This window comes from Melanotaenia boesemani, chromosome 4 (genome assembly GCF_017639745.1).
Source record: "Melanotaenia boesemani isolate fMelBoe1 chromosome 4, fMelBoe1.pri, whole genome shotgun sequence".
NCBI classification, from domain to species: Eukaryota; Metazoa; Chordata; class Actinopteri; order Atheriniformes; family Melanotaeniidae; genus Melanotaenia; species Melanotaenia boesemani.
The window spans coordinates 1,453,688-1,469,378 of NC_055685.1; the positions used below are offsets into that span (position 1 = coordinate 1,453,688).

A 15,691-nucleotide genomic window follows, 5' to 3' on the forward strand; every position below is an offset into this window, starting at 1 on the left:
AAGCATTTTGCAGATTACTGAACCTCTGCGTAACTTTACATGTAAGAGACTCTACCTCTCCAGTGTGCTCTTTTTATGTCTAACCATGTAACTGCTGTTGCAATTTACCAAAATAATTGTTCCTCCAGCTTTTTTTTTTCCAGTACAATTTACTGTTCCACTGATTTGTTGTCCCAACTTCTTTAAAACTACGACGATGCCATCAACTTCTAGATGAGCAAATGTCTCAATCTCAACATTTGATATGATACTTGTGTTTTATTGTGGATAAAATATTGGTTTATGAGATGTGCACATCACTGCATTTTATTTTGCTGACATTTTAAACCACATCACAACCTGCTTCTGGTATTAAAGTCGTAAAGTAGTGTGTACTGTCAGTGGACGCTGTTGACATACACAGATGCAGACAGGAGTAGGCTGGTGGCCTCTTTGCTCCACCTTTGACCGACACTACTACACTGCTACTAAATTTAGAAACACTATTTCACAGAATGTGGTCTACATTTGCTAAAGCAAATCTGGGTCTTGAAACATTCTCCCAGATGATAAATCAGTCAGTGTGTGTTCTTTTGTGGGTCACATGCTGAAACAATCCTGCAGGCAGAAGAGCACAAGCAAATCTGGGTTGGAGGAGACAAAGAGTCTGGGGTCCTGTGTTTTGCCAGGTTGGGTTACCAGGATTGTTACTGAGAGATACCTGCCACACTAAGACTGTTAAAGTGAACCAGTGAAGTCTTTGAGTTTAACAGAGTGAAACAGACTTCATCACCATGCATGACAGTTTAATTATTAAAAGCAGAAGGGTGAATCTTTCTTGGAAAGATTTTGATATCTTAAAAAAATCATGTTTTTATGAAGCTTTAGATGTTTTTTGACTAAAAAATAGTACCTCTTGAAGAGACTTTTTTTTTTCTTTAATCCAGCAGCAACATTAATTTTTAATATGATAATACACCTCCATGGTAAAACCTCACATCCACACAGGTCTACCAAACAGTCAGACAGAGGGCCATCTTTTTTAGATTTGTTTCCAGAAATAGATGCTACAAAATGAGGAGCTCTGTTTGCCTGAGGAGAAGCTTGTTCCTGCCCTTCCCATGGGTGAGCTGTCCCGTCTGCACAGCTGTCCGGACAGCTGCCACTCTGGACATCGAAACATCCTACACACTGGATGCACACTTTTGCAGATGTCATGCATGTGAGGCATTATTCAGTTAGAGACAATGATTTTAATATTTTATCTGGATCATCAGATCAGCTGCTTCTTTCAGAGATTTTACATTAACAAACAAAAAATATTCAACCAAATCCTGAATTTTCAATATTTCATTAAAACGGTAATAAAATCATTATGGGAACAGAATAATTTAAAAGAATTAAGCTAACATTAGATCTAAGCAATCAGACCAATATATAATTATTAGGCCTAAATCAGGTAAAAAATTCTGTCTGCAAAAATGTCAGAAATTTATCAGTGCGTTTAACGCCACACAAAAAAGTCAATCCATCTGAAGAGCGCCATAAGCCACCAACAGAAGAGAAGACAAAGTATTATTCTGAGGAGCATCATTAACACACCGATAAGTATAATTATGGCATTTCACCCTATCTGTACAGCAGAATGTAAGAACAAATCTGTCAGCACACACACACTCGGGGACATTGTGAAAGCACAAAAACAAGTTGTTGCGATACGGTTTCATCACATATTCTCATAAGAGTTAAAATCCCAAAGATATTTAATTGACACTTACAGTTTTTCTCAATTGCTTCCACACTTGAACACAACTGACAATTCAAAATCATAACACTCCAATTTCCCTAAACTATAAACACTGCTCTTCTGTTTGGCAGATAATGCAGATTTATTGAAATGTCTTTGAAAAACTGACAAAAATGCAAAACAAAGAGGTTGAAGACAGTAAAGTGGAGGAAGAAGTGTAAAGGCAAAGGGGTCCAGACTCAGACCATGGAAGCAATGCTGGGGTCAAACAATATTTGGATTACTTTTTAATTTAATTTCATTCTAATTCTAACTTGACAATATAACCTATTGAAGTTCTACAGTTGGATGCAGTATATTAAGGAATATAAATATATGATTTAAGCTTTGTTTGGTCTTATACAGTTTTTTTTTACAGTTGTTTAAGCACTAAAATCAAATGTATTCCATTTGCACAACTTTAAAGATACGGTGTGTAAGATTGGCCGACATCTAGCCGTAAAGATGGGAACAGAAATTTGCTCAAATGCCAAGCACAGTTGTGAATGGATGGTGGCCGTCAGTGGCCAAAATTCTTTCAGACATAAACATGTTTTTATCTGTGAGTGGATCCAGTAGCCTCAGAAGCAGTGATGACCTCACTACAGGTACCTACTTTATAATTTTTGTATATGTATTGTTTCTTATGTGCCTCTTGAGGCCCTACATATCCTGAACAGTGCATCAGTACTGTAATTTTGAAGCTCAGAGGGTTCTCACTTTACTCAGAGTTGTTTTTCTTTTTAGAGACACCATAGTGAAAAAATGGTGGTACAAATATGCCAGCTGCCATGTATGTGGACCCAGGACAAGTAGATATAAATGGTTCATTCCAAGAGGTTGATTCTCACAGTTTTGGACAGATTACACAATATTGTCACAGCAGCTAACCAGCAAGAAAATATCAAAAAGTATCTTTTAAAAAATAATTGTTATTTTGAATACATTTGAACTATTTTGAAATACTACAGAGCAAACATAAGATCTCTGATACATTTTTAAATGGTTTTTATGTGATCAGCTCTGGATATGTCTGTGTAGCAAATATGTCTGCAGCAGAAACAAACCGAAATTTAGAACAGGCCCCAGCCCTTTGAAGTTGAAGCAGATCTTTCAAAACATCCCCGTTATTGGCTTTGCAGTTTGAAATCAGAGAAATGCAACTAAGAATTAGGACATTCAATCTTATGATGGTAAAATCCATCTTGCAAGACTGCAGGAAACAGTTTCAGTGTCATACTATCAGTCATATCTTCTTGGAATCAAACTAGCAAAAGTAAAGACAGGCCTAAGCTAATACCAGCATGGACAACTGAAAAATTAGATTAATCATAATATATATTCAGACATTTCAAAAGATCACAAACAACTGAGAGGTTCAATATTCCTCAGTTAAAATAGAACACTTTGTTTAGGTGAACTAAAAATAAATTATGTTTGGACAAAATGTGTGGAAGAGAACAACCAAAAAATTTAATAATTTCCTCTGACAGCTGAGTTCTTAAGAGTCTCAATTCCACAGAAATCCTCATGCAGCCAGGATATCTAAAGGAAAATATTTTATAAAATGTACCAACTGCACACAAAATGATTAGGTTTTCTTTCTTTTGAATACCTGACCATCTAAGTGTTGATAGCAATACAAATGTAGACATCACAACCAGACAAGCACAGAAATCACATTCACTAATCATAACATGATATTTTATTATACTTTAGAATAAAGAATATGAATACAATTTTCTTTAAAATTTCGGTTGATAAGACAACAGTCAAAATATTTCCAAGGGATATATGTGAGAGGTATGGTAATATTGTGGAAACATTAAAGGAAGGTGTGTTTATAGTATGTAGATTTATATTAGTATAATGAAGAAGAAGGAGCAGAAATGAACAGATGGAAAAAAAATATCTGGTGATTGATGTGAATATTTTGTACAGGTCTAAAACAAAGCATAATAAAGCAGGTGAACAACTACTTCTAGATAACCTGTAAAGAAAACGCTGTATTTATTTATATATGTAGGGTTCAGTCCAGTAGGGGGCGGAAATGTTCCCTGTCGCCAATAAGTAAAAGCAGTAGAAGAAGAAATTTAGCTACAGTTGAATTTGAAAACGGGCGGCAGTTTGACGAGAAGAAAACACAGGACAAGGTATATTTTAAAACTCAAAATAAGTTGACTTATTCTGTATAAAACGAAGCCTGCCGTAGTAACGCAAAAAACGATTATGTAAACTATATTTAGGGAACTCAGTCATGAGGATTGAAGAGGGTTTCGTTGTTTTCTTTCGGTGGGAGCTGGGTCGAGGTGGGGTTTGGAGGTCAGCTAATGAGACACTGGAGACTGCAGACAGCCGCTGTTAGAGATGGAAGAAATCCTGTTACTCTGACTAAAGTACTGTGGATGTTTGAACAATTCTGTGTATCTATTTGCTTTTCAGTGAAAAAAAGATGACCGCAGACAATGAAATTGAAATCAAGGAAGCGTTTCAGCGAGCTCAGAGGGGCCACAATAACAAGGCCAAGCTGGTAGCGAGCCTGAAGAGCCGCTACAACAAGGTACAGTCCGTGTGCTGATGATGATGCGACACTACATCCCTACAGTGTTTATTCCTTTGTCAAACTTGCACTAGCATTGCTCACATTTCCAGTTTTTAAGTGTATGCCCGGGGTGTACATTGGCTTTATTTTCCTCTAATTTTAAGAAAGCAATATCAAACCTTTATTGTGATGTAAATGACCGAATCTATTCAGAGCATCCAAGTTTGTTTATTTATTTATTCTTGTACACCCAAATTACAACCAACTCAATTCAAATTCTATAAAACATATTGTAAATGTAAATGGAAACACAATGTAATGATTTGCACATCTCATAAACCCATTTTTTATTCCTAGTAGAGTATAAAATCTATACTACACTCATGACTACAAATGAGATGTTAAAAGTGAGACATTTTGCCATTCCATGGAAAATATTAGCTTATTTTTAATTTGATGGCAGCAACACATCTAAAAAGCAAGTTGGAACGTGAACAACTAAAGCCTGGGGGAAAAATCATTGGATTGAATCAAAAGCAACGTGAGGAGCATTTGACCACTAATTAGGTGAATTGGTAACATTAGTGGAACATTTTAGTGCAACAGAGCCTCTCAGATGTAAATATGGGCAGAGGCTCACCAGTCTGCAACAAACTGCATCTAAATATTGTGGATCAATTTCAGAAAAATGTTTCTCAGGAAAATTGTAAAGGCTTTAAAGACCCTGCCACCTACAGGGTATATCAACTTTTTTTTTAGATGGGTCGCTGCCATCAAATTAAAAATGAGCTAATATTGTCAATGAAATGGTAAAATGTCTTGGTTTCAACATCTGAAAAGTTGTTTATGTTCCATTGTAAATGAAATGTGGGAACATGAGTATATTATTTTTATTCTAAACTTTGTACAAGATAATAAAGCTTTCCAGTTATGGCAAACATAAGTACACAGCCAAAAGTAAAACTAAATGAAATGTTTATAAAGGTCAGTACAAACTGCAAGCTACTTTTATACATTTTTTAAACTTCATTTATCTTTACATAAAGTGTTTTAAACTTTTGTTTCTCATTGTTTACACCTTCTGTCAAATATAATTGGTCACACAATCCATGTCCTCCCTCAGCTCGAGGACAAAACCCCTTTCCACGAAGAGTTTGTCCACTACCTGAAGTATGCAATGATTGTCTACAAACGAGAGCCTACAGTTGAGAATATAATCGAGTTTGTCGCAAGGTTTGCCACAAGTTTCCAGTCTCCACCTAAAACAGAAGAGGAGGAGCAGCAGCAAGAGGAAGAAGAGGAGGAGGAAGAAGAAGCTGAGGATGATCATCCGTTTCTGAGTTTCATCTTCAACTTCCTGTTGGAGGTATAAACATTTGCTGTATGCATGTAAGGTGAAATTCTAAACATTTCTTCCGTTTGGACTCATTATTTGGACATTTTTGTCTTACGTACTGATTGTTATAGCCATCATTTGTCTGGGTATCTGAATTATAGTCTGTATTGTATTTTACACATTTATTTTTTAACACATCTTCTCTCTTTTATATAGAAATCTATTTTTCTCTACCACACTTTACTCCTACAGTATTGTATTTTTGATCATTCCCCACATTCCCTTTGAACCTTGTACAGTTATTTCTGTATTGTCTCTTCATCTTATGTGCCCTCTGTCTTCTTTTTTCTTTTGCGCATCCAGTTTTCACTGTCGCATTTTATACCTCCCTCTCTTTTCAGTCTCATAAAGCAAATAGTCATGCTGTGCGTTTCCGAGCGTGCCAGCTGATCAACAAGTTGCTGGGCAGCATGGCGGAGAACGCCCAGATTGATGACGATCTGTTTGATCGCATTCACCAAGCCATGCTGGTCCGAGTCACTGACAAGTTCCCCAATGTGAGGATTCAGGCTGCTTTGGCCATGACTCGCCTACAGCAGCCAAAGGACCCTGACTGTCCCACCATCAATGGTTTGTTTGTTTATATATATATATTTTTTATTATTACTTTGAGAAAAGTGACCTATCTGTGGGCTCATTATGTTCTATTAAACATATCTTTTTAGAAGCTATCACCTTTATGGTTATAAAAGCATCACTTGTACACTTCCTTTGTCATTGGCCTGCCAGCCGTCTGATGCTCCTTCCTTCTTTCAGCGTACTTGTTGATTTTGGAAAATGACACCAATGCTGAGGTGCGACGTGCCGTTTTGTCCTGCATTGCAATGTCCCCCCGGACCCTACCGAAGGTCCTCAAACGCACTCGGGACATCAAAGAGAATGTCCGCAAGCTAGCCTATCAGGTAGCCATGAGTGTAGTCAGTAAAGAAAAAAAAAACTAAAACGTTCGTACATCCCAAATACCCGTGAAATGTTGCAAATCCTTGTTTTCTTTAATACTTGAGTGTTTGTCTTCTGTTTAAGGTTCTTGCTGACAAGGTTCACATTAAAGCTCTTACTATCGCTCAGAGAGTTGGCCTACTGCAGCAGGGTCTCCACGATACCTCAGGTAAAGGTTTGTGGGTGTGAATGCTATATTGATGCATTTTGCATGTGAAGATGCAGGAAGTGAAAGCTTCAGTTTAAGGAAAATTAAATTTGAAATAGTCAGAATGTGTCTGTCACAATAAATAAGGTGTTTTTGTGATTGGTTTTGTCTAATTAACAAATACTTCATTCTTCTATTGGTTATTTGCATTTTTGTTTTGTGATTAATACGTTTGACTTGCTGTGTTGTGCAGAGGCTGTGAGAGAAGTGGTTTGCAGTAGTCTTGTGCCGGCCTGGCTGCTTCGGTTGGATGGAAACGTCATCGAGCTGCTCCATCGGCTGGATGTGGAGAACTGTTCAGAAACTGCTATGAACACACTGAAAGCCATTTTCAATAGAACACCCTCTGAAGAGCTGCTGCAGAACAGAGAACAGCTCGACAACAGGTACTCTCATACTTTAATTCTTAAAAATGTATTATTACAAAATAATGATAAAATGTCTGAAAGACTTTTTTTCCCCATTTTTGTTTAATGAGTTAATTTATTTAATAGTTAAAATGTTTGTTAATGTATGTTTTTCAATAGGAAGCTGATCCCAGAAGAGTCTCTAACCTGTGAAAATGTGCTTTACTGGAGAGCTCTGTGTGAGTTCATCAAGGGTAAAGGAGACGATGGCGATGAAATGTTGGAGCAAGTGTTGCCCGATGCTGCAACATATGCCGACTACCTCTGTGGGTAAGAAGACCAACAGATTCACTGAATTTCATTTTTCTGTTGTTACATGTTTTATTACTAATGCAGAATAAACTGAGGACTAAGCTACTGATCAGTGGTTACTTGCCTTATGGAAGAAGTTATCGAAGGAAAATCCCAGTAGTTTTCAATCTAGACATTAAATCCAATGGGAAAGTGTGTCCAAACTTTTGACCGGCAGTGTACCTTTGGGAAAGTTTTTTACTGGTATGATTATAAATGCACATAAATGAATGATTGTATATTAATCTGTGGTGGCCAGTCTTGCCGTTTTGTTCAATAAGGTTCTGATTTCAAAGGTTTTTAGCCTTTTAATATTTCTGACCCAAATGTATTTGGATCAGTCCTGTACCTTTCTTGTTAGTAGTTTGTGTGGTTTTAGTTATTTTGTGCTAATCAGATGCATTTAATGAAAAGCACTTTGCTACAATGACCGTGTTGTAACCATAGGTACCTGAAAGCAGGTCCAGTGTTCTCAGAGGAGCTCCTTCTGTATGTACCTGTGTGGATAATTTAAGCTTTTCTGTACAATTACATAAAGTGCAACTAACTAATTGCCTATATTAAACATACAGTATGTTGGTGTGTTAAAATAACGTATGACATTTCTTTAAGAAGGACTTAATGTTGCCAAATGGATAAAATATCTTCTCCCTTATGTTGAATTTTCCACAGTCCTTCATATTTTTAATTCTCCCAGCTCAGTTGATCACTTCCTACTTGCTGTTTAATTATCTGCTTAATGATTGATGCTGCAGCGTGAAACGCTTTGTTAAATTTGATTTAACACATTTAACTGCTCAGCAAAAGCACTGATTAATCAGCTATAGGTTGCCAGTTGACTCGCTTACTGCTGACATAGCTTTTCAGTGCAACATTTGCAAGTAGTTGTGGTCACGCTACCTACAGTGTTTGATTTATTATGATGGTGCTATATATTCTTAGCTTTACCACTGAAAGCTCCAGAGTGCAGCCTCAGTTTAGTTAATGCTGCAGTGTAGTAACTCGTTTTTTACTGCTGTTTCTTTGACTGTTGCAGCTATCTAAAGGCAGTGCCTGTGCTGTCAGAGGAGCAAAGGGCTGACTTTAACCAGCTGGAGCTTGTCATGACCAAAGAGTTCATCTCACGGCAGCTCATCCATCTCATTAGTTGCCTCGACACCAATGAGGAGGGCGGCAGGTAAGACAAGGAAGAGATCAGTAACAAATATGGAGGTTTGAAGGGTGCAGCTGCAGTCAGTACGGCAGTTAATTTCTCATTTCGTTTATGAATGTTATTGTCCTTAACACATAGGAAAATACTAATAACTGATGTGACTTCACATAGCTGAATGAGTTATGCTATGAGAATTTGTAAAATTCAGCTGTTGTTTTTTAAAAAAATGTATTTAGACTTTTTGAATTGTTTGTAGAAAGCGCGTGCTGGCCGTTCTGCAGGAGATGTTGGCTCTTCCACAGACCCCCTCCTCCCTAGTCTCTCTGCTCACCGAGAAACTCCTCACACTCATCCCCGACGAGCACAGACGCATCCAAACTGTAAGTGACTTTTTAAAACTTAAACCTGAACTTTTTCATGCTTCATCTGACTGCTGTTCCACTTTCCCTTTAATGATGAGTCTCTGCTCAGGTTTGTTTTCATTGCAGCTGAGAATGATGTTCCACACTGCTGGCTTTCTTCACACAGATGGCAGAAATCATCTCGGATGTGAGGGAGCCCATCACGGAGGCCAGTCAGCCAGTGGATGAGAACGAGAACCGTCGGCAGCAAGTCCAGGTGAGCAAGGCAAAGTCTCAATTTATTTCTGTAACACGTTTACAAACAACTGCAGTTGACTGAAGTTATCACCCCTAAATCTGTAATAAATATGGACTAAAATAAAGAATCAATTTAAAAAGACCAAAATTGATTATGGTTGCACAATGAAAGCCATGATAACATGCTTCAAAACAAGCGAATGAGAAGAAATAATTTTCACCATGGTTTTAGAAGAGTCTACGGGGCTCTTATGTCAAAAATAAAAGACATCTTCTGAAAATACGCTTTTGGACAGGAATGTCCAGAAGCACCTGATTCATAAACCTCCATAGTCTGCAGTGTTGCTAAGAGTCACACAAAAGCTTCCAGCGTCAGTTAGATTTTATTTCCTTCAGTTTCACAGTTGTTTATTCTGAACGGCACTTATTTGGCACCGTGCAGAGAGACGGGTTTGAATTAAAAGGATAGTTATTCTATGCTGTTTCTATTACTACATAATGTTTTGATGTAGGTATTTGAATAACTTAAAATTAGATGAATCATTTCCTGGTCTTTTGAATTTTTCTGCACGTCTCGGCTCTAATTATAGTTTTGTCAGTTTCTGTCTTTGTTCCTTCTGCTCTACCTTCAGCTAACAAATGGTTTATATTTGGAGCCCATTTCAACTAGTGGAGTTGAAGGTGCATGTGGTGTGCACTAAACCCATCTTTGCCAAGTGTTTTCTCCTCCTCCCTTTGTTAGTGATCGTCTGTGGTTTCTTTGGACTTCATGCTCAGAGAGACATCGTTAGTAATTGCTGATCTTTCTCTACCTTTCTTTAAGCACTGCTAGCTCTGATGGAAACTGAATTGCTAAGTCAGTTCTATCCCAGGTTTTAGCGTCTATCTGTTCTGTGCACCTGATCTCCCATCGCTTCATTTCTCAGTGAGTAAAGGCAAAGTAGCCACTAGAGGCTTGTAACCTTGCCCAGAGCCTCAGCTGTTGTTTTTCCCTGTTAGCGGAGGCATAGTTGCCCCTCTCAGCGGTCAGTCCTCTCATGTATTAGTCCACCAAAAAAATGACTCTCCCCTTTTCTGTTTCTTTCCTCCCCTCTCCTCTCACCCAGCTTGCAGAAGTGAAGGTGCGTATCTTGGAGGCCAAACAAACTCTGGAGGACTGTATCGCAGCTCAGGATTTCAGCCGAGCAGCAGAGCTGAAGGACTCCATCACAAACCTGGAGGTCCGCAGGAACCAAATCATTCAGGAAATTGCAGAAAGCAACCAGCCAGCTGACAAGGACTTCCGCGCCGAAAAGGTACATAAGGAGGATGCAGGAAACATCACTCACTCCTCAGTTAATGCAGTTTATTTTAAACTGAGACTTTTTTTTTCTCTCCAGAATGACCCAGAGACTCTTTTGAGGTGTTTGATGATGTGTGCTGAACTGTTAAAGCAGATGAACATCAAGACTCGAACTGGTCCAACCATCAGCGCCTTGATGTCCTCGCTGGTAAAAAGTCTAAAATACACTTAAGTGATCAGTAATGTTAGTAAAGTGGTAGCAGAATATCTTTTTGAAAATGGTGTATCAGAGCAACAGTTCTGGTTAATTTGAATATTTGAAAGGCTTCCTTGATGCCTTTGTTTTTATTATTTTATGCTAATGTATGGGGGCTGTGTTTTTCGGTGGATGGAAAATTAATACTGCAGCTTTGTTTCAGATGTGGTGTTACTTTTCATTTAATCATACATAATACATTAAACACAAGTTAAACAGATATCTGTTGTGTGTGTGATGTGCGCTTAAGGCCTGGTACACATAAAGATTATTGGGCTGTTTTTGTCCCTACTTTGCCCCTTCCCGACCAAGGACAGCAAACGCCTGATCATCTTGAATCTTACATGATTTTCCTATAAAATGATCATTTGATCTGAGGTGTTACGAGTGAATTTGTGCCGACAAACGGTTCGAAAACGGGTCAGACCAATCGGAAGTATTGAAAATGTTCAATATTTACCACCAAATATCTTCACGTGTGTGTGGAAAGCCGACGACTCCTGAGTTGTGATTGGGGATTGTGATGTGGGACGGAATCTAGCCAATCAGAGAGCGAGATACATACTCGTCTTGTGTGTCCTCTTCCATGCTGGGTGTTGTGTTGTTTCCGGTTGTTGCTATGTTTCTTCTTCATTTTTTTTTAAGATCACGTTTGATTACGACAGATTTCCGGCTCGGAGGACTAGATTGTAGATAGGTTGCGGGACAGCATCGTAATGTGTGTGTTATTCTGTGATCAGATTATTGGAGCACACCACGCACAGAACGATCAAAACTGTTAAACGGCTAATTTTTTTTATCTTCACATGTGAGGTCTCGACCAGATAAAAAAAAAAAAAAATCTCATCAGAATAATAAAAAAAAATCTGTGTGTGTGTACCAGGCCTTAATTGTGATGTGAAAGAAGGATCAGGACAACAACAAACATGAGTTCCTCTAAACTGCTAAGGATCCAACAAAAACAGCAGAAGGCTATAAAAAGATATTAGTCACTCTTAAAATATCACTAACAACAGCTGTTTAAGGGAACTGAAAAGCAAAAAAAGGAAACACTTGGGTGCAACAGAGCTGCAGGAAAGTTTAGTAATGCAAGGATAGTGATGACAGTTAAACTGTACAGTTAGAGAGAGTACAAATCAGTAATAGAAATGGGCCTGGAAACATCTGAAAATCAGACGCTTTGGAAAGAAGTTCTTTTAGCAAAGTAAAAATTGGCTGTAAACAGCTAGATGCTAGCAAGTTCTCCAGTAATCTGTGGGGAAATGTGTGTTTGCAAGATGGTCTAAAATATTTGAGGTAAAATGGCTTCTAACTCCTCAATCAATAACAGAAAGACACAAATCAGTTTTTAGGGTGGGTAAACATTCTGTTTCCTGCCATTGTCAAATAAAATATGTGCTTCCTAACTATTTTCTTTAAAGTGTGATGCCTTTTTATTCTGGTATAATCTGAATGCTTTGGTACAAATACAGTAACTTATTTTTGAGATCAGTGCATTGGATAACATCACCTTTTCTGTCCATCTCTGTTAGATTCTACCCAGCATAGCAAATGCTCACCCTGCTGTGCGCAACATGGCCGTGGTGTGTCTGGGAACGTGCACTCTGCACAGCAAGGAGCTGGCCAAAACCCACATGGTTCTGCTGCTACAGGTAATTTCACAGTTTTTTTCATATTCAGAAAACGTATTTCAATGCATTTCTAAGCGTGCTGAATGTGGAGATGGTTTCATCTGTAGTTTTTTTTTGTTGTACAGCTGTAAAAATATCTATTTTTAGAAATGCTACTTTGGTTCACTTTTAAAAACTTGCAGTTGGAAGAATGATTGTTTTCTGTGTGTTTCCAGATTGCTCAGCTGGATGAGGTAAAGATCCGTATCAGTGCTCTGAGAGCCATCCTTGACCTGCTGCTGCTGTTCGGCTTCCAGCTGCTCTCTGAACCTGCTCCCACCCAACCGGCACAACCTGCTCAGTCACCAGAAAAGCAGGATGACGACGCAGCGCTGGCCGAAGACAAGGGCGATGTCCCAGAAGACACTGCACAGAGTATACTTGTGATGCTTTCGGAGTTCTTGGACAGTGAGGTGAGGCTGATTGTTTGTATGATTAGAATCTACAGTACGTGTCTGGTTTAATAAATATCTGCGTGCCAACCATTCCCAGGTGTCTGACTTGCGGACAGAGGCTGCAGAGGGCCTAGCCAAACTGATGTACACGGGACGCATCTCTAGCGCCAAAATGCTCTCACGTTTGGTGTTGCTATGGTACAATCCTGTAACTGAGGATGACACCCGTCTACGACACTGCCTTGGCGTCTTCTTCCAACTCTACGCCCGCGAGAGCAGGTCTCACATAAACATCTGGTGTGATGTAATTAATTTTATTTATTACAACTGTATGCAGCAAAGTGTTTTTTTGTGTGTATCAGAGTCCACCAGGAAGTTGTGGAGGAAGGTTTTCTACCGACTGTTCGGACTCTCTTGAATGCCCCGGCCACCTCTCCGCTAGCTGAGGTGGATATTAACAATGTGATTGAGCTACTTGTTGAGCTGACCCGCTCAAGTGCGCTTATTAAGCCTTCTTCTAACACAGAGGTAAGAAGCATCCACTGAGCCGTTTTTGAAGTAAACAAAACCCTAAGATCATATGTTGCCGCCGTCTTCAAAGAAATACATTTTATTAAAGTCTGCAGCTCAATAAAATAAAAAGCAATCAATTATTAGGGTATATTTTTAAAAGGCTGAATTTTAAAATGAAGGTACAATAGATCTAATGGTGTGTTTTTGTACCTGTATATGTCCTCAGGAGGTGTGTGTTCATGACTACTTGGCAGTGCGTATGTGTGGGGAGATGCTCAAAGACCCCATAGCCCCTGAGGTTCGTCTCTATGCCAAGGCTCTTTGTAACCTGGAGCTCAGCAGGGACGAAACGGTCAGGAAGGACCTGCAGACGCTGCTGCAGCAGCTGGTACAGGTACATTTAGACGGAAGAGCGTACAGCTATGCAGCAATGCTAATATTCAAGTTTAATGTTCAAGATCTCCACTTTATCAGTTCAGTATGCCAGCATTTCATACATAAAATGCACCTGAATCAGACACAAGTCATTCATTTTGGAGTGTTTGAACATTGATGCTCCCATCTCATCCGTTGTGTTTGGTGACTTCCAACTATTTACATTTGCTAAATACTTTTAAAACATAAAATTCCTTTCAGCTGCAGGTGTATTAAAGTGACTTGACTACTAAAAAAAGCCACATGTATAGCTCCTCTTCTCCTCTTGCAGGTAGTGAAGGATCGTGTTTGCCTCCGTGCTCTGGAGAAAATGATGCATCAGTTGGTGGACTCAAAAGAAGAGACTGAGCTCCTGAGCGCCAGCGCACTACAACCACTGGATGTTAATGCAGATGGTACGCTGCTTTAAATAGACTTGAAAGGCCAGCTGACACCCTGCTGTGCACCTGCAGCAGACAGACTATTTGCCTGGATTAACAATACACATTTTTGACAGATTCATTCTGTATAAGGGTTCTTCTTGTCAGAACGTTGCTAAGTAGATGAAATGTGCCACATTTTGTCCTCGTCAGTGTTTGTCAAGGCTGCAGCTGGGGAGTGAAGGCATGAATTTGGTGTTTGTTTTTTTTCTCCACAGAGGCTGCAACAGACGATCCATCAAAATCTGCCAAGAGAGCCAAAAGAGGTAATGCAGGTTCTGTATATTCGTTGTTTACAGCGCCATTTTATTTTTAGAGCTCTTGTCGTTTGCCTGAATGAAGGTGACTCAGCACTGGGAGGTAACCTGAGTGTTTGTTTGCACAGGTCAAAGGAAAGTCTGCACTGCCAAAGGGGGCAGAAAGCCAAGCAGGAGGGCAGAGTCATCAGAAGAGAGGTGAGTCCAGAGGGGGTTGGACATGAGAAACACATGACATTTATTTAGATATCTATACATATACAGCCACCGTTTCTGTTTTGGCTACAGTGATGGGGAAAATGTGCCGGAGCCAGCTGCTGCGGTGCGTCCATCGCGGAGGGCCAAGACGGCAGCTTTGGAGAAGACAAAACTGGATCTGAACCCCCTCATAGATCAGGAGGCCAATGTGTCATAAAAGTCCTGTCATTGATAGCTTTATTTAAAAGGAAATAAATGTTTTTTGTGCTTTTAGTTCTTTGGGTACTCTACCGGAACTTAATTCACAAATAGCTGTCTTTTAGTAATTTTTTTTTTCTTTATTAAATACTACATGTAACTTACCTGTTGTCTTATTGTCATTTTATTCATTAAAGCAAAATATATTTGATGTAAAAACTGTCATCTTTCCTCCACAAATTATGTTGTAAAAGGACAAATTCAGAGTTTTAACAGATTTAGATTTTTTTTATACTTATTTTAAGAGTGACTTTGTCACATTGATCCTGAACCAGCAGGAAAAGAGCCACTTGCAGGATGCTGACAATTAATAATCCCTCATTACAGCTGCTAAAACAGGTTGAACTGTTAAGATTTTCTATATTTCTGCATCAATATGAGCTAAAATAGCTTTAGATTTTCAGGCAAGCGAACAAAGGAAAAGGATGAAACTTTGAATATTATACAGAATTATGTATGAGTGATGGATTATTTTGAGATTTCTTCAATAATTTTCTGTAGGGATGCACGATTTTGGATTGTTGGCTGATAACAGATACTTTAAGTCATTTGGCCGATAATACTGATATTTCCCTCCTAAACCAGTGGCAGTTTAAGTAATTAAAATACAGTATTGTTCTGCATACTGGCATGTTGGCAAATGCAGATGTAAAAGCTGAAAATGATGTAATGATATTAACTACTTGTGCAAAATACCATTTCAACTTT

The 15,691-nt window shown here is 38.8% G+C and overlaps 1 protein-coding gene across 1 annotated transcript; it reads left to right on the top strand.

The window, feature by feature from the left end:
* The first annotated feature begins 3,844 nt into the window (after nt 1–3,844).
* LOC121638068 (condensin complex subunit 3-like) lies at nt 3,845–15,200 on the top strand. Its single transcript, XM_041982508.1, has 22 exons — nt 3,845–3,918; nt 4,218–4,325; nt 5,431–5,673; nt 6,045–6,273; nt 6,460–6,605; nt 6,727–6,811; nt 7,044–7,236; nt 7,378–7,527; nt 8,585–8,725; nt 8,958–9,081; nt 9,230–9,319; nt 10,407–10,595; nt 10,680–10,790; nt 12,371–12,490; nt 12,685–12,921; nt 13,001–13,182; nt 13,266–13,431; nt 13,643–13,810; nt 14,123–14,246; nt 14,489–14,536; nt 14,656–14,725; nt 14,816–15,200. Exons 2-22 carry the CDS (start codon nt 4,218–4,220, stop codon nt 14,940–14,942), a joined length of 3,051 nt encoding a protein of 1,016 aa, XP_041838442.1. The 5' UTR covers nt 3,845–3,918; the 3' UTR covers nt 14,943–15,200.
* The last annotated feature ends 491 nt before the right edge of the window (nt 15,201–15,691 follow it).

Bases quoted from the DNA above. Each gene is read 5' to 3' on its own strand.
- LOC121638068 (XM_041982508.1), top strand. From the start codon at position 4,218: ATGACCGCAGACAATGAAATTGAAATCAAGGAAGCGTTTCAGCGAGCT. The intron at 12,491-12,684 runs GTAATTTCACAG...GTGTGTTTCCAG, and splicing joins ACATGGTTCTGCTGCTACAG to ATTGCTCAGCTGGATGAGGT. The intron at 12,922-13,000 runs GTGAGGCTGATT...AACCATTCCCAG, and splicing joins CGGAGTTCTTGGACAGTGAG to GTGTCTGACTTGCGGACAGA.